At 41.5% G+C, this 26,219-nt stretch overlaps 1 protein-coding gene across 2 annotated transcripts in view; it reads left to right on the forward strand.

Moving 5' to 3' along the window:
- The window catches only part of LOC143301304 (uncharacterized), a 36,227-nt gene that overhangs the window by 4,256 nt on the left and 5,752 nt on the right, over nt 1–26,219 (forward strand). For both annotated transcript variants that reach the window (XR_013057762.1, XM_076615507.1), the window contains exons 2-15: nt 2,940–3,028; nt 5,113–5,216; nt 7,726–7,909; nt 8,402–8,541; nt 10,566–12,279; nt 13,064–13,153; nt 14,229–14,367; nt 15,676–15,775; nt 16,580–16,635; nt 18,178–18,269; nt 19,210–19,336; nt 19,904–20,100; nt 21,167–24,430; nt 25,498–26,219. The exon at nt 25,498–26,219 is cut by the window's right edge. Coding sequence is in view for 1 of the 2 variants with exons in the window: in XM_076615507.1 (XP_076471622.1) it covers nt 2,940–3,028; nt 5,113–5,216; nt 7,726–7,909; nt 8,402–8,541; nt 10,566–12,279; nt 13,064–13,153; nt 14,229–14,367; nt 15,676–15,775; nt 16,580–16,635; nt 18,178–18,269; nt 19,210–19,336; nt 19,904–20,100; nt 21,167–24,430; nt 25,498–25,527 (6,326 nt within the window). In the remaining variant the exon portion in view is untranslated. The remainder of the gene's footprint in view (nt 1–2,939; nt 3,029–5,112; nt 5,217–7,725; nt 7,910–8,401; nt 8,542–10,565; nt 12,280–13,063; nt 13,154–14,228; nt 14,368–15,675; nt 15,776–16,579; nt 16,636–18,177; nt 18,270–19,209; nt 19,337–19,903; nt 20,101–21,166; nt 24,431–25,497) is intronic.

Genomic DNA, 26,219 nt, shown 5'->3' on the forward strand with positions numbered 1-26,219 from the left:
CATCAACTCTTTTAAAAATCGACTCAATTGCCACTGGAAAGATTTGCCCACTTTGTACTCACCAAATTCTTATTTGGTGGTTTTTGACCATAACTACGCCAGCCAATATTTCTAACCACCAATATTTCTATCAACTCACAACACTTTTGCAACACACTTTTTGCATATATATATAATCAGCTCATGCTGTGCTCAAAATCATCCTCATCACCAAAGTTGACTGCACTCCTTGTCTTTGGACAGTCACAGTAGCTCCAACAGAAAGCTGATTTCGGTTTAGATTTGGGGTTCAGCTTCATTATCGTAATCTTCCCCACTGTCTTCATCAGTATACTCATTAACGGTGGGAGTTTCAATGTAAATAGTCGCCTGTTCAAAAGTTGGATCATCTTCCAGTTTGTATAGAACTTGATGAACAGTAGAAACGTTTTTTCATGAAAAAAAAAAAAAAAAAAAAATGCTGTTTATTGTGGTAAAAAGATGCTTTAAACAAATCATAATAATTTGTCAGGTCAGGGGGATAGCCCTTGCTACTGGTAGCATGTAACCCAGTACTACCTGCTGCATGTGAAGTCTTCCAACGACGGACCAGGCAGAGGAGGAAACTTTTTCCCAACGGCTGTGAATGCGGAAAAGGAAGACCAAAGGGCAGGGGGAGCTCTTATCCTTGGCTGGAAGCCCTCCTAGGAGATAGAACTCGAAGAAAAAACCTGCACCTACCGAGGTCATTCTACACATGGCAGTATCTGCACCTGTGGGACTGTGAGCGTTGGTAGGTGAGAGAGTGGGGAAGGGACTGCACAACTCTTCACGAAAAAAAAAAGTCACCTGTACTGGTCAGGCAACCAGGCTAATGTCGGAACAACGAGCTAGCCCTTCAACACCCAGCTTTCCCAAGCCCTGCGGCGATGGAGAAGTGGTAACGGGGACAGGCAGAGGATGCTGCTAGCAGTTCCTAGTCATGACTCTGCACGTAGGTGGCTGTGGGATGATGGCCGTCTGCTGTAGACTGGGGCAGATGCGGCACTTTTCAGGGACAGCACTGCTCTCCCCACATGGGGAAGGGGAGATAAAAGGATCCCTAAACAAAGCCAGCCTCACCTAGTACCTAGTAGGAAACTGCACCTACTTCCCAACACTAGCGGTTGAAAACAACAGAAGAAAAGAACCAGGAGTCATGCCCTGACTCTGGGTGCCAGGAATGTTCGCACCCATTTGGACAGAGACGACAGACCAGAAAGGCACGCAGCACTCATTGTTAGAATGCTTGATTGCTATCAGGTGGACATAGCAGCCCTGAACGAAACCAGGTTTGCTGGTGAAACCCAGCTGGAGGAAGTTGGAGGGGGCTACACCTTATACTGCATTGGGAAGCCAGATGGCATCTCAAGAACCTCAGGCATGGGCTTTGCCATACAAACCAAACTCTTGGGACTTGTCTGTATCTGACGAGGTAATTGCAGCCCTCCCACAGCTACAATGTCAGGAAAAGTACCAGGAGTGGATGGAATCCAGGCTGACATCTACAAGTATGGAGGCGAGGTGCTGACAGACAAGCTGACCGCCCTGTTCCAGTCTGTCTGGGAGAGAGGGGAGGTTCCCCAGGATTTCAAGGATGCTTCAATTGTCCACATTTACAAACGGAAGGGAGACAAAACATCCTGTGATAACCACCGTGGAATCTCTCTCCTCTGCATCACCAGCAAGATCTTCGCCTGCATCATACTGAACAGACTGGTTGACCATGTCTCCATCACAGTCATCCCTGAAGCACAGTGCGGTTTCTGCTCAGAGCTGTTGTGCTGACCACCTTGTTGTACTGGTGTGAAACATGAACAACATATCGCAGTCACATTCAACAACTTGAGCAGTTTCACCAGAGATGCCTATGAAAGATCCTCGGCATAAAGTGGCAAGACAGGGTCTCCAACTTCAGGTCCTACAGAGGAGCGGCCTGCCCAGCATCAAAAGCCTGCTGATCCAGTGCCAGCTATGCTGTACAGGACACATTGTCCACATGACAGACAGCAGGATCCCGAAGATGCTACTGTATAGCCAGCTGAAGGAAGGCCACCGCGAACTTGGAAGACCCTGCAAGCGCTTCAAGGACACCTTGAAGACAAACCTCAAAGCCTGTGACATAGACATCGCTTCCTGGGAAACTGATGCCCTTGACCGCTCTCGTTGGAGGATGCTGTGCTCTAGTGGCATTAAGATGTTTGAAAACAAGAGAACGCTGGCCATTAAGGGGAAGCATTAGACTCCATCATCAATAATTGAATGACTAATTATTCAACATATTTTCACTGTGTGAATCAGGATCATACAAAGAAAAAAAGAAGAAAAAAAATTGGTAGAATAAAAATGACAGGTAACATTAACAGTTTTGTTTGATATGTTGTTATAACAAAAACCCTACCCTTACATTTTTTTTACACTACCACGATCCCATATTTGGGAAAAAGATTCTAGCCTTCACCACTGACTAACAAAGAATGTTTGGGAAAATCTAAACACACACTATTTTAGATAATATTAGTAAGTTGAGCTTTCAGTTGGCTTAATGAGTTATAAAGAATGTGTCTTATCTCGATACTGTGCACTTACCTTCCTGATGATGCCATAGCTTCCTCACAGCTGGCTGTATTATTGAAAATGGCTGCCTCCACAAATTGCGCTAAAGGATGTCACTCCAAAGTCTGTCTTTTTAATACTCTATAAACAAGTATAAAGCTCCCTTAACTATCAGTGCAGTCATACATTAAGAATAAGACCATGCATAAGTGCAGTTGGAGCATACTTGACTGATCCCATATATGGGTTCATGGTAGCATATGGGTTAATGGAAACATTAATCTATTAGTCTATAATCAGGTGAACTTGATAGTGATATGATTCGTTTGTACATAATATATTATAACTGATGTTTTGTGTTGCAGAAATCCAGTCATTGTGCGAAGTGCCCAAAATCGCACACTTTTGCTCTTTGTTCAAAGATGCATTGGATCTTCCAGATTTTGACATCGAAGTAAGTAATATTCCACAAGTACACTCATATTACTTATATAAGACATATTGAACATCCCAGAGACATGTATATTCCATTTTCTTCCCCATGCCAGTTGGCACACCAGTCCATGGGCAATATCCACATTTCTTCCCCACCACTCATTTGTGTGACTGACAGAGTGAACATTCATGCCTTGTTGTGAACACTACTCATTCCCTGTTGAGGGGAAAAATTGTGGATTTTGTCAGAAATACATGAATTCACACCGTCACCACAAATAGACATCACGATTCCAGTCATTTTACTCTGCACTAATGCAGTAACAGTCATGTGTTACTCTGTGTGCAAGCACTGCAATGCACACAGACACAGTCACACATGACTGTTACTATTTGTGGAGCATACAGTGATTGATTGATTCACATTCAGACTGAGTCTTGCACCAATAGACCCCTGGAGAATTCTATGCTTACATGAGTTATATTAGGTGTGTCACATGACCTGTACTCAAGGTGATTGGCTCTCTGTATTTGCTAGCAGGAAAGGTGGTTGAGAGAGGCAGAACGTGCAAACTGCAGGCTTCGTTTTCTTTCTTTCTTTCTTTAAAAAAAAAAAAATTTTTTTTTTACTTTTTCAATTTTGCTTCATACTTTAGTTTTTGTATCGTGCATATGAATTATGATGGCACTTCATTGTACAGTGTTTGGTTGTAGCAATGGAGGCTATCAACTGAAGAAATTAAGGACATTAAACTGTGAAATCCACCACATTCCGCATGGAGCAGCTCCAAAGTGTTTTCATGTAGCTTTTCCTCTCTGTCACTATCAGGAAAGTCATATGCACACAGATACCATATGTGCATCGTTAGTACTGGTGTGCTCATCATGTGCCAGTTGCAGTCAACCAAACATCACAGTGATGAATAATGTCCAAACTCTGAAATGAAATGTTAATGATAGATACTTGAACAAAAGTAAAAATTAATTTTTGTAAAAAATATTAAAAAAAAGTGCTCTCCCTGTGCCAGGGAGTTTTGAGGAATTTGGGGGGGGGGGGGGGGGAGTTAAAAAAAAAAAAAAAAAAAGAAAGAAAGAAAGAAAAGAAGAAAAAAATCAAGGAATCACGAATGCTAGGAGGTGCACAAAGAAAGTGGATTTATTTTATGAAGGATACTGAAAGAGGGTTCTGAATACGGGCTTTTTTTCAAAATGATTTTGATTGTAGGTAATTATTCATGCATTTCAAAGTTCAGATGATAATTTTTGTGCGACAAAAAAGTCTTTTTTCATTGCTACTGCAATACAAAAGGAAAACAGAAGACAGCTGGGAATGACATGCTTTTCAGTTTATGTCCATGACTGCTAAAGATACGACTGATTTGAAAGAAATAGCCATGCATAGTGCATTCCCTTGATGGCTTTGGTAAGCTTTGCTGTGACTGGTCAATTTTGTCCAATCAGGAGGAACTATTTTCTTCAGTACTTGTGCTGATTCTTTGGTTTTTAGGACATAATGACATTTACTATCAGTGTTCATGAACCTCAGGATAGAGGCTGCTCATTAACTAGTAATAGCAAGGAACCCAAGGGCAACGCAGACAATGTCTTTATACCAGATTTCAATATCATATTACCTAAAATATGATATTGCTCATACCCTGGTGGAATATATATACTTTCAGAACTTAAATAAAAAAGATTCTCACATCTGAACATGAACAAAAGCGTTTGCCATTTTGGTGTCCTGTTTGAGTGGCTGTTTCTCAGAAAAAAGAGAAGTTGCTATTGAGCATTGTCAGCAGTTGAAATAGACAATCATATCTGAAGTTGTTCTCTTTCATGTTTATACTTTATGATGTTTAAATGAGCAGACCATCACAATTTTTGTTAGTTGTTGTTTTTGTTTATTGGAACTTGGGTACACGCACAGCAGTTTTTAGCTGTTCCCTGGGTTGTAAACATCTGTTTTTCATTAGCTTCACCCCATCCCTCCTTTTTCCCAGACCCTTCTGTTGATCTTTTTATGTTTATTGATGGGATGAACAGTTCAAAATGAATTAACTTGACATGTTTGAGAATGTGCATTGCATTAATTCATGACAGGAACTTGAAGAAAGCTTACTGTCAGAAGACGGTGAGGGGAACATATTGCTGTTGGAGTTGATCTTCAAGCTGCTGAATGGCTGTTATGGCAGAAATGACATTGGGTGAGTAAGTTGTGGTGTGGTCTCTGGTCTTGCCAGTGTTCGTTTTGTTTTTTCTGTTTGTGTGCTGTTTGAAAAAAAAAAGTATTCCTTTAGTTTGTTGTCTAACCTGTATCCATCACTCGATTCACTGCAATGAACCAGGCTATAGGTAATTGATGAATCATCTGCAGCCATAGCAGTATAGACTGCAACATGGGTTCAAGCATATTTGGTATTGTCTCAGTATCTGTCAAATGTCTTTCATTATTATTGTGTAATTAAAAAAAAACTTGAATCATGAATAGTAGCTATGGTGAAGTGTTTAGCATTAGCCATCTTGAACTTATGATGGAGACTTGTTGGAGGACGTGGGTTTGAATTCCATCAGATGCATATCCATTATCATTATGAGCTTTTCCAGCATGTGGCTCTTGTTCAAAATAGTACCAGTCGTACTGTGGGGTAGAACTTCTGATGGGCTACAACCTGCATCCTCAAGGTCACCAGTCTGTGACAATAACCACTTCACCGTGGCCGCTTGAGTAAAGTGTTTGATTTATCTTCATGTCTGTAAACATACACTAACTAACTAAGGGATAGGAGGTCAGCACACATATTGATTTCAGATTAGGCAGTGATATCTGAATCAAACCCAGGACCCTACTGCATCCCTTTTGATAACATTAATTGCTTGGTTATGGACCCTGATTGTATAAGCATCTCACCTTGGACAAGTTGAAGTGGAGAATACCACCACATCATTCCATTAGTCCAATGTTAGTCCTCATGAATTTGTAAATTACCAGAGATTTGACAGGAGTTAACCAGATGAATGAAAGTATTGGGGTAATTGAAATCAAAGTCACCACAACAGCATGGCATGAAAGCCCACAAAAATTTGAACTATCATTTCATATTCATAATGGATGAGGATGATGATAATATTGCTTTGGGGTTCCATTTTTGAACTATCATTTCATATTCATAATGGATGAGGATGATGATAATATTGCTTTGGGGTTCCATTTACCGTAGTTCTGAGACTATGCAAAAGACACTTGACTGGTCAGTCACTGTTGTTGCAAACACATTCAATGTGACTGGCAACTTGGCACCAGTTTGGTGAATGGCCTTTTAAAAAAGTAACATGGATAGTTCCCTGTGGACTGCCAGTGCTGGGAAAGCCACACACACACACAAAAGTTGAAGATCCCATAATCTGTGTCTGTGGTTGGTAGTTTATGGAAACATGAAAATGCACAACTTTTTGTATAAACAGAGCATATTTTCTTTATAGTTTTAGTTTATGTATACATTTACGCTGATATTGAATGACTGTGATCAGTGTGTGTTTTTGATTGTGAGGTTCCAGACTTCCACACTAAATTGGCATTTGAGCATATTCCTTTTGTGTGTTCACACCATACATTGTTTATGTCGCATACATCATGCATGAATTTCTCTTCTTAAGATAAGAAAGTATTCTGTATCTGTATCTGTATGGCTTTTTGCCGAGTAAAAACGGTAATACATATAAAGCCCATGAGAAGAAAAAGATAGATCTATACAAATGTGTGTGGAAATGATGACATGATAAACAGAAAAACAACAGAAGGTTGACATTGAAGAGACACCACTGAACACCATTGAAAGGACTCAGCAACAGTGCAGGGTTTCCTCTGGTGTGTGGCCTTACATTAGCCTAATTTTAGTTGATATTCTGTTTTGACTCTATTAATGAAAAGTAAAACGGAATTTTGAGTTTGTAATTTCATGTTATTACTATTAATACATGATTCAGTGATTTTTTTTTTTTTAAATATTATCTTGCTAATATAGTAATAAAGTAATATCTTAACAAAATGAATATGTCAGTTCTTCACTTCTTGCAGTTGATGGATTGTGCCTTCTGTCACGTAAATAAATTAACTCTTATCAATTAATGTTTTTGATAAATTTTCAACTTGTGCATGTAATTTTGTGAAGAAAGTCAAGTGAGTCCACTTGTACAACTGTGCAGAATGGATTTCCCCTGTTTTGCTTGTCTGTGTGTGTGCTAAAAGGAAACTTCAATGTTGGGAATTTCTTGTCCTGTGCAAGTGGAAAAGTAACAAAACCAGGCATGATGATCTGTGGTTGGCAAACAATGTTCGAATCTGTCTAGCCATTACCTTAATGAAGATGCTGCACATTGTCAGAAGCCATTAAAGTTGGTAAGATAATTTTAATTCTTGAAAATGATATAAATTTACAATACTGAAAGCTTCCCAACTGGCAAGTGATACTGTGCCACGCAGGGCTCCGGTGATAACAAGGTCACGGTTACCATGGTTTTGTGTGTGTTTGTAAATGTAAGAGGGTGTATATGACCCTGCAGTAGAAGAGATAGTGCATGAGTCGTAGAAGGTTTTTGTTGTATAATTGCAGCATTTTCCAAATGTCTTCTTCCTTTGGCCTGTGTTGTGTCCTTAATTCTTCCTGTATCAGATTACATGCTTGACCACCAAGGAACATCTGCTGGTTTGTGCAGGACTGAGAATTACGAAATATACCTGAGTGACATTTTCAACTATCGGCTGGAACTGGAACAGAAAGAAGAGAACCCGCTGAAGAACACCACCTTCTTCAAGCTCACCTGCTTGCAGAAGGTGAAGGTGCTTGACCATTTGTGTCATTTCCGCTTGGACGCTGATGATGTGGCAGGGCGCCTCAAGGTGAGTACTTTTTGTTTTGTTTTGATTTTACAGCTGTGATTTTACAGCCAGCTTTCGTCTTGGCAGGTAGAACATTGCATGTATAACGTGTGTGCGTGGGCCTAAACACACACATTTCTGTTCAAATATGAGTTTTTGCTTGTGACATGTTAGTTGACAGGTACTGTGGTTGGATGTGTATGTGTGTGTGTGTTTGTGTGTGTGTGTGTGTGTGGGTGTGCTCCAACAATACGTAGGAATACTAATGTGCGTGTCACATGACTGGTTGTCTTAAAGGAACAACATTGTTCCAAGGGAAATAATTCCATTATGTCATGTGTCACTTAATGAGTATCACGTGTGAATCTTGAACCTCTTGTCTCTTGTAAACTTATGGCAAAGGGAATGGACACATTATATTAATGATAGGCGTCTCTGGATGTTTGTTTTATTTTTGATCGGAAGAAGATAACAATGCAGTCCAATTAAAATGTTGGCACTGGGTGTTAACAGGGTCTGAGTGGAGAATGTATGAGGGTGGAGCCATTAGGTGTTGATGCCAAAGGAGCCAAATACTGGTACTTCTATGGGCCACGACTATACAAAGAAGATCCCCAGCCTGTTGTTGAGGAGACTACTAAAAAATCAAAAAGGTGAGTCGGAAACTGCCACATTAGTTCAAATGTTAGTTCCTTTATTTGTCAAACAGGTTAAAATTGGACAGAAAAGAAAAGAATATGCAGGTTAAAAAAGAAAAAAAAGAAGAAAATATGGAAATCAGTTTGTGCTGACACTCAGTGATACATGAAAACTTGTGAATTATATTTTATATTTCTTTTCTGTTCGTTTTATGGAAAGTAAATTGAGCTGTTTACACTCCAAATGACACTGAGTGAAAATTAGACTGTCACTGGTTTGTTTGATATATATATATATATATATATATATATATATATATATATATATATATATATATATATATATGGAATTAATGTTTTTGTATTAACCCTTTCGGTGACAGGAAAATAAGATTTAAGTGAAATGTATTTGCCAGGGTTTTTTTTCCCCAAAAATGGGTATAAATTTTCAAAAAATTCCTGTGCTCTTTGTTATTTGAGAAAGACCCATAAAAGTATATATTTTCTGAAAGGTAAATAAATAAAGAATACAAAACACATAATGTTTTCCCATTTTATGTATTTTTATTGACATGCTGTTGTTTTGAAATCAGTGTTTTGTTTTTTGCCCCCTCAGTCTCCACCCTCCCTCCTCTTCACCCCTCTCACATGATCACTTTATCCAGTGCTCACCAGACCGCGTTGGCTGAGTGCCAAGAAAATCGCTCACAGTGTGTCCTGCTAATAATTCAGTTAGTTTCTGTCGTCTGCTTCAGCTGTACAGCCGGCATCATTCACTGATAGCCGTTTTTTGGCCACTGTCTTGATTGCTCCCTTTATTTTCTATCAAATTGTCATATAAATGTTCATCACTGTCTTCTCCTTTGAATTTATGCTTCAATTCTTTCTGAGCATCAGTTAAAGAAAGCAATCTTGGTTGATTTAGTTTGCCACAATCACACGTCTTGAGCACTGCGTCAGTCCGACATTTTGTTGAGCGAGCAAGGAAAGGAGCCAGGCATAACACTGCGACAGTGACCCAACCAAAACGTTCAAATAAAGGACTGCCTCATGATGTAGATGGTGTTTCTAGCTATGAATAGAATCCAGAAAGATTCCCCAAGCTAAAGTGGCCAACATTTTTGTCAGTGAACTGAATGCAAGCCAGGGAAAAGTCAGAATATTTCGATGATGAGTTATCTCATCATTGTGGCAGCGAAGCATACATGCTTGCGATGACGAGTTATCTCATCATATAGGCAGACTAGGGTTTAAAAAAAAAAAAAGATGCTTCCAGAATTATTTCTGCAACTTATATCATTGAATAATGCTCTTTTTGTCATTAAATTCATTGGGGATTTATTTTAGTTGTCATTTAGGTTTCTGTAAAGTTTTGAATGAGGTTCTTTTTTTAAATTGGCTTGACATGGTATTTATTTAAAAAAAATAGATTGACAGTCCAGTTACACATGGTGCTGAATTAACATATATCTTGTATTAGTTGGCAGGCATATTTTGATGTCATTCTGGAACAACAAACCGGCCCTTGTATACAGAGCACATGTATACCAGATTTGCTGAGTCTCTGGTTTATGATTCCTCTTACGATTCCTCCCCATCCCCTTTAATGAGATTGTAGCTGAATGAAAATTGTTATTTGTGAAATGTTCAGAGCGATTGTAACTGTGTTCAGATATGAACAGTTGGTGATTATTCCTCTTTCCTTATTCAAGGTATTGTAGTGTTTTGCTAGGAAGATCTTTTTTTTCCCTTTTATCTGTTTATGCATTTATTGTTCAGAGCAATTGTAAGTAACTGTGTTCAGATATGAACAGTTGGTGATTATTCCTCTTTCCTTATTCAAGTTATTGTAGTGTTTTGCTAGGAAGATCTTTTTTTCCCCCTTATATCTGTTTATGTATTTATTGTTTGTCACCTACATTTTAACACTTCAGCAGATAAAATTTCTTCTCTGTCCTGACCCCACCCACCTTCTTGGGGAGTGTATCACCTCTGTTTACTGTTGTCAGCATTGAAAGCTTTCTGTCCTTTGTTTTCAGCAAGAAAAACAAAAAAAGGAAGAAAAAAGGAAAAGGCAAACAGCAGGAGGAGGATGAGTCCTCGGAGGGAGAATCGATGGCTGAATTGTTGGCAAAGCAAGAGGAGGAGGAGGAGGAAGAGGAGCTAGACACCCAAGCTGTCAAAAAAGCAGCCAGGCTGCGTGTCAACTTGGAGAAGAAAGAAGACAATGAAGCTGGTGATGATGATGAAGAAGAAATAGACCTGGATTTGCAGGATGATGTGGAGAGTCTGAAGTTTGACCTGTCCTCAGATGAAGAGGAGGCCTCTTTCATTGACCACAGTTCTGATGAAGATTACTCTGAGAAAGGAGCCAAGAAACAGAAGAATAACAAAAGGAAAAAGAGCGGAGTGGGCAAGACCCCCAAAGTGGCAAAGACGCCTAAAAGATCAAACACGCCTCAGATTTTACGTGTGACACCCAGATCCGCCCGGCTGAGGGCCAAATTTGGTTATGCTGATGAAGACACAAGGGCCAGTAACACCAGCGAAGACAAACTGTCCACATCTAGTCGCAGCACCACAAAGTCAAACAAACTTAAAAACAAGAGCAAACGTTCCAAAAAGAAAAACACCTCCAAAGAACTGAACCTGCATGGGGCTGATCTTGCAGCAGAGAAAAAAGAATCAGGGAAAGATACAAACTATAGAAATAGCTCTGGAACCCAGCAAGATGAGCATAACCTCTCAGGAGCCTGTGACACAGAAGTGCCATTGGACAAAGCTATTGAAGGATCACACGCTGTGGAAAGCAGTCAAACAAGAGCAGAAAATGGCAATTCTGCAGAGAAAACACCTTTACCTACTACTCAACACAGTGTAGAAACAGTTGACATGGACATAAAAAGTGTCCCAGAGGAGGAACAAACAACATATAGTTTTGAACAACATGGTGTTGGCAGTGGGGTAGAGACCGCTACAGAGCAGCCCCCTAAACCAGTTTCTATGTCACAGTTAGATGAGGATGCAGAGGAGATGGCAGAAGTGGATGTGGAGAGCTGTGCACCTGATACAGGTGGCTTGGCATCACACACAGAACAAAGTATCGACTCTTCAGACTCAGCAGTTGTGAAAATGGAAATCGACGGTAGCGGAGATGCAGAGTGTGTGAAAGGTGGTGACCATAAAGCAGAACCCCAGCCAGGCACAGGTTTGATCAAGCAGGAAGTCACAGACGGTATAGAGAGCGCAACAGAGAAGAAAAACAGTTTAATTGATGACAGTCAAGACCTACCAAAAAGAGAAGCTGGCCCATCACCAGTGTCCATCAAATGTGAAGCGGAAGAGATGTTGACCCAGGACAGCGCTTTGTTTGGTCAGACATCCACAGAGGACAGCCCCAAGGTGAAGATGGAGGAGAAGGAGGCAGATAACAAGCTGAATCACAAAGCATACCTCAGCTTGCGACTCAAAGCAATCAGGCAGAAATTGGAGAAAGAGGACACTGACAGCCAGGACTCCAGGACCTCCAGGACCAGCAGCACCATGGGAGAGCGGAAGTTAAGGGTGTGGGAGCCGCGTCAGGAGTCACTGGCCAGCCAGAAGAGCGGCTGGCACCTGGTGTGCGTGGTGACGGAGGACTGGGAGCACCTGGTGGCCAGGCTGGAGGAGAACGGCAACCGTAGTCAGCGTGCTCTGATGCGCATCCTGCGAGAGAACTTCCTGCCAGAAATCCCCGCCATTCAGGAGGAGAAGGTAAGTATCTATTTTCATTAATTTTGTATTAAAATATACACTCATGCAGCCTTATAACAGATTGTTAAAGCGGGAAAAAGCTTATAAACTTGGGTAATTGGTTAGCATCCTGTAAGCAGTGCTGTGACTGTGTTTCCTATTCTTGTATGAGAAAATGGATTGGTTTTGGGGATGACTAAATGGAAGGGAAAGTGTTAGGAAGGTAATTCTGAATTCTTTTTGTGAATAAAATGCTTATGATTTGAAATATGATTCATTTGTTATCATCATGATTGTTATTCTTTCTAATTAGTATGTTGTTAGTACATTGTCAGATTATTCCTTAGAAAGGAAGGGAGTGTACAAGGGAGTGTAAAACTATGGAAATGAGCTCAGTCTTTGGCATCTATAGTGTCTGTTTTGGTCTGGGTCTCTTTTAAATACTTTACTTTTCTGCATAAAAATTACAACAATATTTTCTTATCCAGTTATCTATTTTATTTTGTTGCTATTTATTACATTTTATAATTATTACCTTTTTATTTTGCTTTTGCAAGTGCAGACTTTTGTTGTCTTTCTTTACAGTAGGTTTACAGATTTTATGATTGCTTATTTCAGGTTACCACAGTCACACAACCTTTTTGTTTGTTAGTTACTTCTCTTTGTAGTTCATACTAGTTTTAGCGTATGTCCTGTTTTTGTGTTGGTTGTCTACTGCTTATTCATCAAATTCAGCTTCTTGTTGGTATTTAGAATGTGCGAATGTGCATGTATACATGTATTACATATGTATTTTTGTTCAAAGGAAAAGGAACGGAAGAAAAGAGAGATGGAATTGGCCCCACGCCGCCTATCCACCCGTCTGTTGTACAAGAAAAAGGAACATGAAGATCGGGTAAGTGACTGTCTTTCACACAGCCCAGGTACATGATGAATATAGTGAAGAAAAACAGTTAATGATGTCAGTGCATGCTACATGTACATTGTATGGTGCAGAAAGAAAATGGCAAAGTAATGATAATTAATGATTCTGGTGTTATATTTACAATGCATGCATAAAATGGTACAGAAAAAGATCAGTTGAGGAAGTTATTTAATGCCTTACTCATAGTGCATGCAGGAAAAAAAAATAGGTGAGCAATTGTTTCAGGACATTTGGCCTTTTCACTTAGGTGATCGTATTGGCAGCTTTGTTCATCAGTCTGTGACTGCTTCAGGTGTAGATCCCTACAGGCTAGCAAAGTGACAGCATACCCTGATTCAAATGAACTGTGACAAACGGACAGGAAAATTTCTGAGTGCTGAATTTACTTAGGTCTTCCATCCCTCCTTGTGTACAGGCTATCTTTTGCCTCTCTCAGGGTCCAGGTCTTTCACCCCTCCTAGGCTACAGGCTATCTTTTGCCTCTCTCAGGGTCCAGATCTTTCACCCCTCCCTGGCTACAGGCTATCTTCTGCCTCTCTCAGGGTCCAGGTAAGGCCCATCTTCTTGGTGTCAGGAGCCATCTTCGACTGATGTTTCTGAGTCTGCCTTTTGTTTCTCTTCCCTTGGGTCTCCATTTTAGGACTTGTCTGGTGATGATTCATGCTAGTTTTTGTTGGCATGTTCCTGATCCGTCCCCACCTTCTTTCAGTTCAACTTCCATCTTGTATGACAGGTCAAAGTTGCTAGTCTTATTTGGCCAGTAGTTCTGGAGGATTCTTCTCAGACAGTTGTTGATGAACATCTGCATGTTCTTGAGCATTGTCTTTGTCATTCTCCCTCCATGTCTGCAGCACTTACTTTGATACAGCAGCACTGGTTTAAGGTTGGACTTGAATAGCTGGATTTTAGTTTGTTTTGACAGCACCCTGGAGCTCCAGATGTTCTTTAGGTTTTGATTGCTGTGACAAAACAGGAAGGAAAAAGACAAATATGTAACAGGCTTAATGTTGATTGCAACTGACTGTGGCTGCATGGTGTATTTCAGTTGCGCATTCTGAGAGAGGCGCAGGAGGAGGAGGATAGACTGAAGGCTGAGGAAGAAGAGGAGCGGAGGAAGAAACAGGAGGAGGAAAAACGAGAGGAACAGAGGCGACAGCGAGAAGAACGAGAACGAGCCAGAGAAGGTACAGAGTGATGAGTATTGGGGTCCTCTGTGTGTGTGTGTTTGTGTCACTGTGTCTGTATGTGTGTGTGTGTGTGTGACTCTGTGTGTATGTGTGTGTGTGTGTGTGTGTAACTCTTGAGTGTGTGTTTGTGCTGTGTTTGAAGTGTGTGTGGTTGTGTCTGTACCGTAAGAAACAGACGAACATATTTTTACCCATTATTCAGGTTCAGAAAGCAGACAGTCAGGTGGTCCTGTGAAACATACAAATTGGTAATTTTAAAAAGTTGACTGTCACTGCTGTTATATCAATTTTCCTCCCCTTTAAAAGGATTCCAGTGCAGTCCATTTTGTTACGGTGAAAAAGCTCCCCAAGTTTCAGCTGCCCTTTAAAGGTGTATTTCTACTACAGAAATGCGACTTTGGAAACTTTAAGTGCATTGCTTTGGTGTCTGATTTATTTTTAAGCAGTGATTTTAATAATGAATTCTAGACGTACGCCTCATCTCTGCTGATGTTGAAGAAAAAAAGAGACACAGACTTGTGCATTGTCTTTTTTCTGCGTTATTTAACTGGGTTACCCAAAGGGATAGTTATACCCAGGCTGTGCTTCATTCTACATTGTATGTGTGACTTTATCCCGCTGTCAACATTGTAACTCATGAAAAGCTGTGAATTACTCTGGTGACCTATCTGTTATATGTATTTTTTCTTCTTCTTTTCTTGTATGTGTATTGAAAAAAAAAAAAGAAAAGGAAAGAAAAGACTACAAATGATGCACACATTTGAGAAAGTGACTGATACCAAGAAATTTGCACAAGGGGGTTTGACTTTGAGGCTGTGTCACTCTGTCCTTTTCTGGTAGGCCTTTAATTTACCCTTTAAAAAAAATAAAAATAAAAAAATAAAAAAAATTTTTTAGTTCAAAAGATCAGTGCTTTGTGTAAAGTTTTAAGTCATAGTTACAATAAAGTTTGTGCATTATTTTCACTTGTTCATTGATCATTGTTGATGCAAACACACAGGATGAAACTTTTAAAAGAGTCAGCCATTTTCAGAAAATTGTTTCACTTGCTTTCAAAGTGGTCAACCCAAGTGGTTGACACCAAGTCACATAAATTGGTTTTTTGTTTGAAATGTGTAACTTGATCAGCCCTGTACCTGAAATGTTAATTTCTAGTTTTTTTTGGTTTTTGCACCATGCCTGACACACATTTTATGAAACCTTTTTTGTTTTCAGTTTATATGTACATTCTGTGAAGTGTAACTGAGGTGTTCCTTGCATTAATGTGTATGATGTCTGTATGGTGTTGATGGTGTGTGTTGACAGAGAGGGCCAAACGAGTCAAACTACGTGAAGAACGTGCAAAGCTCATCTCTGAAGGGAAGGAAATCCCCCCCGAACTTATGAATGGATTCAAGAATTACGGGTTTGTGAAAACATTATGTTGTCTTTTATTTATTTGTGATATCACCAGCCGACATTTATCTGAAACCCAGCCCTTGGCAAATGTTTGTAGAAGTTGGTGAATACAGTACAATACAATACAATACAATACAATACAATACAATACAATACAATGCATTACAACACATTACATCTTTATTCATCCAGCTGGATGTAGGATGTAGCACAAAATGAGCAAAAGAGTGACCAGTGACTAACAAAACTCAGAAGAGTGTGAACTAAACTAAAGGCAAGAAAAACTTTTAAAAAAACAACAACAGCCCCCAAACCAAACCAAAACAAACAACATTTGTGATGGTTTCAGCTGCAGAGAGGGAGAGAGTTGCCAACCAACCAAATGGACCCTTGCAGTTGAAAGTGTAGAGATTCATTAAAAATGATGGTTAAGGTTTTCATTTGTTTGAGCGCAGAACTTGTTTTGGTTCGCCTGCACAGTGTTTGTTATGTGCAAGCAGTATTTCCTTCCCAGTTTTTGCTTTGTTTTCCTTTTTTTTTCTGGAGAACGAAATCTTAAAGTTCTCACAGATTAATGTATCTTGGCTAATTGTGTGATGTTTGATGTGTATGGAGACTGCGTGGTTATTGTGTGTGTGAACGTTGTAATGTTTATTGTGTGTGAACATTTTGGTATTTGTTGTGTGTGAACATTGTTATGTGCTTGCTATGTAGTGTGAACATTGTAATGTGTTTGCTGAATGCTGACTTTTAGGAATGATATGTTCATTCTGTGTGAGTAACATTTTCTGTGTATCATGATATTTTTCAGACCAGGGCCCGAGGAACAGATGTTGGATGATGAAGTGGTTGCCAAACTCCATAAAGGTTAGTTACAATTGAGATAGAGACAGAAAAGTCATATCTATGCATTTGTGATGGGGATGCTGTTTGCTAAAATGTTTCTTGTTTTTTTTTTTGTTATTGTTATTTTTAAAATGGCATATTAAATTTGACAATTATTGATTGTTTTACTGATGAAGATATCAAATGACCCATGGTTTGCTGTACCAGATCTAAACCCTGATGTTGGGATATGTGTTCATACTGTGTGTATGTGATTAGAAACACTCCATGTTCATGCATGGCACTCAGATATCTAACGTATACTGCTCAACATGTCTCTCTCTTCCTCTGTCTTTCCCTCTCCCTCTCTCTTCTGCTATATTTCTGTCTCTTTCTCAGTCTCTGTGTGTCTCTCTCTCAACCTCTTTCTTTCTCTCTCTCTCTATTTCTCCCCCTTTCCTTCTCCCCCCCACACCCCTCCTCTCTTCTCTTTCTCTCTCTCTCTCTCTCTCTCACTTTCTACGGTAGACGTTTATTTGTGTATCATTTATGTTAAATGCTGTGCTGGTTTGATACAATGATTTGTTTCTTTGTTGTTGTTTTCTTTTTCTCTCACTTTTACCCTTCTTTCGAAATATGGTTACTCTGTAGATGAAAATAATTATTTAATGCATTCGCTTTCTGTGTACGTACACATGAATAAAAAACGTATTGCTCTTTGCCCAGCTGGCAAGGGGACCATTTCAGGGCGGAGTATATATGCATGTATGTTATATGTAGAAACAGTATTTTAATTACACATACTTAACCGTGACCCAATAGTGCAGACTCCGGTAGGGGTCTGATTCCTGTCCTGTGCAAACTACTACCCGCCTATGCGGAGAAAACGAAAGTAGCTACGGCCGATAACCTCCCGAAGTAGGTTACCTCCACTTTGCATCCCTGACTAGCGCTCTCTTTTTTCCGGCAGCCATCTTGACTCCTGCTCCTGTGCTCTGCATACGGCTAAGTTTTTTTTCGTATTTTCTGTCTGTCTATGGATTCCATGGCGCTCTCGTTTTGTGTCCGATGATGAATCACAACAGGTTACAAAACTACTTGGCCTGATTGGGCAGTCGAGCTCCTATTAAGGTGCGATCACAAACGACTGGCGGACACAGTGAATACTTGGAAAAATCGTGTTGGCACTTACTTTCAAAAATTGAAATACAAAACTCATTTCATTCCTGATTAATAAGCCTTGCGCACTATTAGATTATAAAATCTTACTATATAATTGTGGGGGCTCTCACTTACCCCCCATATATACTGATGTCATGTGAGGTCATGTGAACATATATATGTTGTATCTTGTAAGAGTTTCTCCATCATTTCGGGAGAGTTGGATGAATGTTTTATGTTATCTTTTTTGGTGTGTCGTGTGTGTGTGTGTGTGTGTGTGTGTGTGATGAAAACTGAAACAGAACTGAATTGAAAATATTTTTTTATATTGTTTATCAGATGTGGTGCATGTGGGGAACTGTCCCTTGTGGTTCCTGAGGTCTGGCTTCAGAGTCTTGATGTTTTTTTGCTGTGGAATTTCAGTGTTGGCCGTCTGCTTCAAACATGACGAGGCCTGGCCTTTTGTGGAATCTGTGGAGGAAAAGATTGCTCCAGGCTATTTTGATCTCATCAAGGTAAAGTACATGGATATCTAGACAGGTACATGAAAGGATGAATCAGAGTGTTTCCTGGCTGTGTGGACCTTTCCAAGGAAAATGCAGAGATTATATGAATGGCTGAATGAAATTTTGTCATGCAATGTTAATCTCAGTTAAGTTTGTAGATAGCTGATGATATAGATTTTGTCTGGCAATTTTAATCACTTCAGTTTCGCCTGGCTTTATTGATCTTAGTAACATAAATAGCAGCAAAGAAATGTATGAAAGAATTGAGAAGAATAAATCATTGGGTAAAAGAAGGGAGAAAATTTTTTTTTTACATAAAATAAATAAAGACAAGGAAGAAGATAGGGGCGCAATGGTGGAGCTGTAAGAGCAATGGACTTTCAATCTGAGGGTTTTGGGTTCGATCCTGGTATAAGTGCAGGTGGGTGGGTTGACGGTGGAGATCGTTATTTTCCAATATCCCTTATCAGCATGCGTGCAGACCTTTTTTTTTTTTTTTTTTTTTTTTTTTGCCTCAATCCCCATTGTGTGTGTGTACATGCAGCAATTAGATATGCATATTTAAGATCCTGTAATACATGTCAATTGTTCTATGGGTTATGGAAAGACAAATATACACAGCACACACAGCCCACGAAAACAGTATGGCTGGCTGAATGGTGGACACACAAACGCACTCACTGCTTTTTAAGAGTGAATGTTGGAGTTGCAGGCCAAGAACATAGGACACACACACACACACACACACACACACACACACACACACACACACACACACACACACACACATCCACACACACACACACACACACACACACACACACACACACACACACACACACATGCATGCATTGGTGTATGCATGAGATACACATCGGATAAACATGCACAGACTTATACATACCCAGTTGCTAACAGAGCAATTTATTTAGTTGTGCTGTTGTTTCAGATGCCCATGAACCTGAGTGAGATGGAGGAGAAGCTGAAGAATGGGCGATACGGAAACAAAGAGGAGTTTTCAAATGACATGGATCTGATAGTGGAGAACTGTGAGAACTACAATGGGCCAGATCATGGTGAGGAGTCTTCCATTTAGGATATATGCATTGTGTGTGTGCTTGTGTGTGTGTGCATTGTTTGTGTCTGTGTGTTGTTAGTGTGTTGAGGGTGTGTGTGTTAGTATTTGTTGCATGTCTGTGTGTATGTGGTGTGAGTTTGTGTTTGAGTACATGTTTGAAGGGGGATGGGAGGGGTGGTTGGGGTTGTCATGAACTCAGGGGTACAGGAACTTGACAACCATTTGGATGAAAGCTCAGTTATGAGAAGTTTGCTTTAGAGGTTATCTTGGCATTTTGTGTTTGGGTCTATGTCCGTGTGGGTATGGGTGTGTTTGTGTGTGTGCATGTATACAACAGCACACAGAAAAAAGCTACAAAGAGAAGTATCTCTGTATCTCCCCCTGTATATGTACATATCTGTCTACAAATAAATGTATGTGTAAATATAAATATATATATCTATCTATCTATATATATATATATATATATCTATCTATCTATCTATCTATCTATATATATATATATCTATATATATATATATATATATATATATATTTGTATGTAACTGCGCATCTCTCTCCCCAGATTTTTGCATCATGGCTCGAAACTTGAGGGAGGCGTTCGAGCAAGCCATGCGCCGCTTCTTCCCCGTGGGCAGGCAGAAGAAGGAGGATGAAGATTTTGTGCTGGAGGGCAAAGGGGTGACCAGTGTAGGCCGCAGGTACAAAGCCCGTCGGGAAGCCAGCAAGAAAGCTCTGGACAGCTTCCAGAATATCCTGTCTGTAAGTATTCATTTAACAGCCCAAGTGGCCTGGGATGGAAATTTCCCCATCCCCCTTCCAGTGTGTGTAAAATTTAAAAAGTATGCGAGGATGGCAATCTCCGTCCATGTGATTGTATGAATTTTCCTTTCGCATAAACATTAAATTCATGTGAATATCTCACAGTTGGATGGTGTTTTCTTTTTTTTCCAGAAAGTATAGGCTATGTTTTAGTAATTTGCTAGCTAGAAATTTTTGTAATTGATAATTGTTACGTTCTGTGACCAAAATCCTTTGGTGAATAGTTGTTGCTGAGCATAAGATAGACTTGGCACTGAAAGGGTTAAATGCACATACTTGACTGTGACCCACTGGTGCAACCTCCAGCTGGGGTCTAATTCCTGTCCAGAGTATGTTAGATTATACATCATTTTAGGGATTTTTTTCTCCTTTACGCATGGTGATGGCTGCTTTTGTGCACTTGTTTTCAATTCCTCTTTTTTTGGTCTTGATAGTATTGTGTGCTTGTGCTTGAAAATGACTCATTTTTGGTTGATTTTATTTTGTTATTTATCTATTGACAAATGATTTTAGATTGTTGAGTTATATGTATATTTTTTAAATACTATTTGTTGTATAGAATGCTTATGATTTATAATGATTTTTAGAATCTAGTTATTTGGCAAGTCTTTGCTCTCACACATTAGGACGGTAAACATTGGTGTAAAGATGCCAGGCACCATACATAATACAACTATACATTATTGCACTGGATGTGAATCTTCATTGTTTGGCTTTTTGTCTGAAAGAAAGAAATGCCCCATATCCTGATCATCTATTTAAAAAAAAAAAAGTAACTACATATCAAATAAGTATTTAAAAAACAAGAAAAAGCTATTGGATATAATTTGTATTGTATGAGTTGTATTTCACAAACTCTATCATTGCGGGCCAAATGTCAGCAGAAGAAAACGCTGTAAGACAGTAGTGTTGCCAGGCTTCCAGTTCTGCCAGAAATGATCAAGAGGCCCATTTTGTTAGTGACGATGACTTTATAGCTCAGCCGTATCTCTTGGTGTGATTCCAGGATGCCGACGATGTGACTCATCTGTCAGATCATACCGTGACATACAGACCGACTGGATCCTCATCTCTTCGGAACCAGTCACACAGCTTCCAAGGCTACATGGGCAGGGGGAGCACCTCTGCCGACAGTCCAGGCACCCAGGTGTTGAACTCCATGCTGAGCTCAGGCAAAAAGGTCATTGTGGTTTCCCAACCAACCCAGGAGGTGCGCCGGACAGGGCCTCATATGATCGAGGTGCGCACCATCCAGCCGTCCACCCCCTCCACCCAGTCGGGCAAGCCTAGCACAGTGCGGAAAATGGCGGCAGTGACACGCACACCAGGCACGCCAGCAGCTGGGCCACTGACGGCCATCCTCAACCCTACCACGGGAGATGGGGCCACGCAGAAGATGCACTACGTCATCCCCTCCTCCATGGTATCACTGCTGAAGGATCAGAAAGCTGGCGAGGAAGGGAACCGCACGTTGTACGTGTCCATCAATCGTCCCCAGGGGTCGCAGCCAGTGAGCGCCACGTCTAGCAGTGTGACCAGTGTGTTGTCCACCATTCACCAGAGTGGTGGCACGGTGAAGGCTGGAAAGCCTGCCATCCTCACAGAGCTGGGCACGCTGGCTGGCAAATCCTTGCTGAAGACCAGTACTCAGCCTGCAGTTCTCAGGGTGGCAGCCAGCAGCCCTTCAGCCTTGGGAAGCAGCCCCTTGGTCGTGGGAGGAAAAAGCCTTCTAGCAGCGTCCGGGAATAAACCGTTGATTCTGACTGGAAACAACCAGCTGTCCTTGGTGGGAAACAGTGCATCCGCTGTGGCAGGGAATGTCCAGCTTGTGGCAGTGCCAGGGAACAGCCAGCAGACCACTGGGGCCAAGCATATCCAGATGAGTGAAGCAAGCAGCAGTGAAGACACCAGACCAACACCCAACGCTTTGCACATATCAAAGGACACATGCCTTCGTCTGCTAGCAGAGAACAAGATAAAGATTGTGCATCAGGTCCCAGGGGCCAAGCCTGTCTTCCAGCTGCAGCCTGGTGCTCAGTTAGTGCAGAAGATGGTGCCCTCCAGCCTCTCTCAGGGCAGCAGGGTGGTGACCACCACCACCACCCTGACCACTGTAGCCGCAGCAACTGCTTTGCCAGCAGCCAGCCCTGCTGGGTCGGCGCCGGTCTTCCTCAACCTTGGGGCAGCAGGCAGCCCCAGGCCCATGGTGATTGCGGGAGCCAAGCCATCCGTGGTGAAGCAGTCTGTGGTGGTGAACCCGTGGTCTGTGAATGACAAGGTGGTGGTGTCCTCCTCCACCCCATTGTCTGTCAACAGTGTGCCGCTGGTGCAGTCTGCTGCATCAGCCCTCCCTTCAGCCTCACCCCTTACTGCAGCCGTGCCTTTTGCAGCTTCTGCCAGTGTGTGCATGTCCACCATCGCCCCCATGGTTGAGACACAGACAGTATTCACAACTGTTGCCTCAGGGGTTAGCAGTCCTTTTGTGGCTGGTGCAGGAGTGGTCACCTCTCCAGGGACACAGGCTGTGGCCGTGACTACTGTGATTTCACATTTTACCTCCCCTGTCAGTTCGGTGTCTTTTCCAAAGGGTCAGGTGTCACTATCTGCCAGTTCTCTGCTGAGCCATGGGTCGGTGGTGCAGGGTAGGGAAGTGACCAGCGCCCTGAAGGCTTCTCCTGGAGTCGTGTCGCCTAGTCAGACTGTTACTGTGTCCCACCCAAGTCCTGTCAGTGTTCCACAAGTGATTGTTTTGTCGTCCACACCAGGCTTGTCTTCTTCACCTCAAAGAAGTCTTCTCACATCGTCACTCGATGCTCCTGTCAGTGTCATCACTGCTGGCACTCCTTGTTCGCTTCCTCAGACTGTAAGCAGTTCTGGATCCTCTCTACTGTCCAAGCTGTGTGCTTCTGGGACCGTTCCAGTGACCATTACCTCTCTGCCGTGTGTGTCCACAACACCAAGTGTGTCTATGAATCTGCAGCAGCCAACCCCAGTCATTAGTCAGCAAAACTCGTTGGTGACCCTTTCCCCCAAGACTGATTCTACTGTGATGACACAGGTAGTGGACAAAGTGGCAGGAAGTATGTTTGCCAAGACAAATGCAGTGGTTCCATCCTTGCAAAGCGTGAATGTGCCTGTCCGTGTGCCGGGCTCTGTGCCATCTGGTCCTGGTGTCTCCCAGTGTGTCCAAAAGACAGAAGACATATCTTGTGCAGCATCTGGTACAAACTACAATGCTCATGAAAACCACTCTGGGGGCAGTTCCACTCAGAGACAGGTATCTGTACCTGTGACTGCCCCACTGACTGTTACCCAATCTGCTCATAAGAGAAACTCCACAAAACCTGTTATATTGAAGGAGATCAAGACTGATAAACATCTGCTGTCAAAAACTCAAGCAGCACAGGCAAACCTCTCAAGTAGCAGAGAGGCTGAAAGTTCTGTGAAAGACTGTGGCCATGATCAGCTACAAAGCAATACCAGAGAAAGTGGCAGATCAAGGAGAAATGTGGTCAGCCGTGATTACAAAGTCTTTGCTGGCTACAGCTCCAAAGCAGGGGCAAGTAACCGCAAGGGTTCAGCATCCAGAACAGCGGTGATGGAGTCTTCCAGTGTGAACCACGGTCAGATGGCTGACACTCGAAGTCCACAAGTGTCACGGCCACTGAAACGCCCTGCTGTGGATGTTGCCGGGGACCAGCCACAGAGCAAAGTGGCACTGACTGACTGCAGTGTGGATGTGGTTCAGGCCAGACAGACCTCTGCGATCAGTATGTGTGACCCCCAGCCAGCGCTGATAGGACGGACGGCAGCTCACACCACAGCGCTGAAGGAGGCCACCACTGTGCCCCGCATCGTTGTGAAGGCTGTGGAGGCCTGTGCAGCAGCTCAGAGACTCGAACCAGCGCCGCAGACCTCCCACTCCCTGCTCTCCAACCAGGAGAATGTGGTCGTCGGCAGGAGCACAGAAGACGATGGTGAAATGAAAGTGGACAGTGGGTGTGCTGTTATAGCATTGTCGCAGCCAGAGCATCCCAGTCTTTCTCTGTCGTCTGGTTCAGGAGTGCACAGTGTGTTTGATTCCTTCTCCGCTGGAGTCCAGTCCCGTGAAGCAGACAGTGTGAGCCATGTTGAACTCTCGCCAAAGGTCAGCTCTCCAAGGTCCAAGGGCAATGCAGTTGTGTCAGCCAGTAGCAAGTCACCGCTGAAACATTCGGACCGAAACATCGTCCATCAGTTTCTGGCTGACTCCAATGGTTCAGCTGAAAAGGTAAGAGTCAGTGGAAGTATTCCTTTTTCATAAAGACTATGTTTATCATGTGTAAGCAAGTAAACAAAAATTTAGGAAAAGAAGAAGGAAAAGGAAAGCTCCAGTTTTTAGTACTTTTGATAAATTACTTGTGTTACTAAGGAGTGGAGTGATGGCCTAGAGGTAATGCGTCTGCCTCGGAGGCAAGAGAATCTGAGCACGCTGGTTTAAATCACGGCTCAGCCGCCAATATTTTCTCCCCCTCCACTAGACCTTGAGTGGTGGTCTGGATGCTAGTCATTTGGATGAGATGATAAACCGAGGTCCTGTGTGCAGCATGCACTTAGCGCACGTAAAAGAACCCATGGCAAGAAAAGGGTTGTTCCTGGCAAAATTCTGTAGAAAAATCCACTTCGATAGGAAAAACAAATAAAACCGCAGGAAAAAATACAAATAAAAAGGGTGGCGCTGTAGCGTAGCGATGCGCTCTCCTGGGGAGAGCAGCCCAAATTTCGTTCAGAGAAATCTGTTGTGATAGAAAGAGAAATACAAATTTCTTAAGGTATTTATTTTACTATGTCAGTATCGTTAATTTCATGATGCACAAAATAAACACACAGTGACACACACAGTGATCACACACACACACACACACACACACACACACACACACACACGCACATATCTGTGCATCATCATCAAGCAGGGGGTTGCCAGAAAAGACCACCTTACTGCAATCAGAAGTGGGATTCAATTGTTTTTTTTGTTTTTCGTTTGATTTAAGTTTTACAAGTTTCATTGAAGACCTGTACATATGGCATTGCAGCATGTGTGCCACGCACTTCTTCAGTCTTCAGAGTTTAGAACTTCAGAAACTGCAACTTTGAACCCAGACATGGTGGGGGGTTCGGAAGCAGGGTGGCTGCTTTTATATTTTTTTGCTCTGTTTGTCACATGTGTGCATGAAACTGTTGAAAGAAATGTGACATTTTGTGCTTTATCTGACAGAGTTAATGGGAGAAAGAGAGAGAGAGAGAAACATGCATGACCATCTGACTTACCCTGTGTTTTGTTGTGTTGTTGAACAGAGTCCAAAAGATTCACCAGTCGTGGATTGACAAGAGTGCATTGCCTGATTGAGAAGCCAGACATGGAATTCCCTGTTGACAATGGAAGCTGACTGTATTGTGCTGCACAAAATCAACTGTTGTGTGTACACGTGCATAATAATATGTTATGAAAGGAAATTGTCATGTTCTTAGGCTCTTCTTAATTGTCACAGAGGGGCACATACTGACATAGAGTGAGATAACATTTCACGTTAGAAATTTCTCTGTAACTTTTGGATCTCTCTTAAGTCATATTGTCTTTCATTCTCTCTCTCTCTCTCTCTCTCTCTCTCTGTGTCTATGTCTCTCGTTGACTTTTTCTCTGTCTTACTGGTCTAAGGCAATATTAATATTTTGATTGCATATTCATTTAATCTGTATTCATGACATTCATTTAGTACTGAATGTATTATTTTTTTGTTTATCTATTTTTGACTCACTTGTGTAAACAAAGTGAGTCTATGTTTTAACCCAGTGTTCGGTTGTCTTTGTGTGTCTGTGTGTCCGTGGTAAACTTTAACATTGCCATTTTCTCTGCAAATACTTTGTCAGTTGACAGCAAATTTGGCATAAAAATAGAAAAAATTCAGTTCTTTCCAGTCATCTTGTTTAAAACAATATTGCACCTCTGGGATGGGCACAAAAAAATAAAAAATGAAGCCTAATTATATGCAAACTGCATTAACTGTTATATTTATATT

This window comes from Babylonia areolata, chromosome 27, assembly GCF_041734735.1.
Source record: "Babylonia areolata isolate BAREFJ2019XMU chromosome 27, ASM4173473v1, whole genome shotgun sequence".
Classification (NCBI taxonomy): domain Eukaryota; kingdom Metazoa; phylum Mollusca; class Gastropoda; order Neogastropoda; family Buccinidae; genus Babylonia; species Babylonia areolata.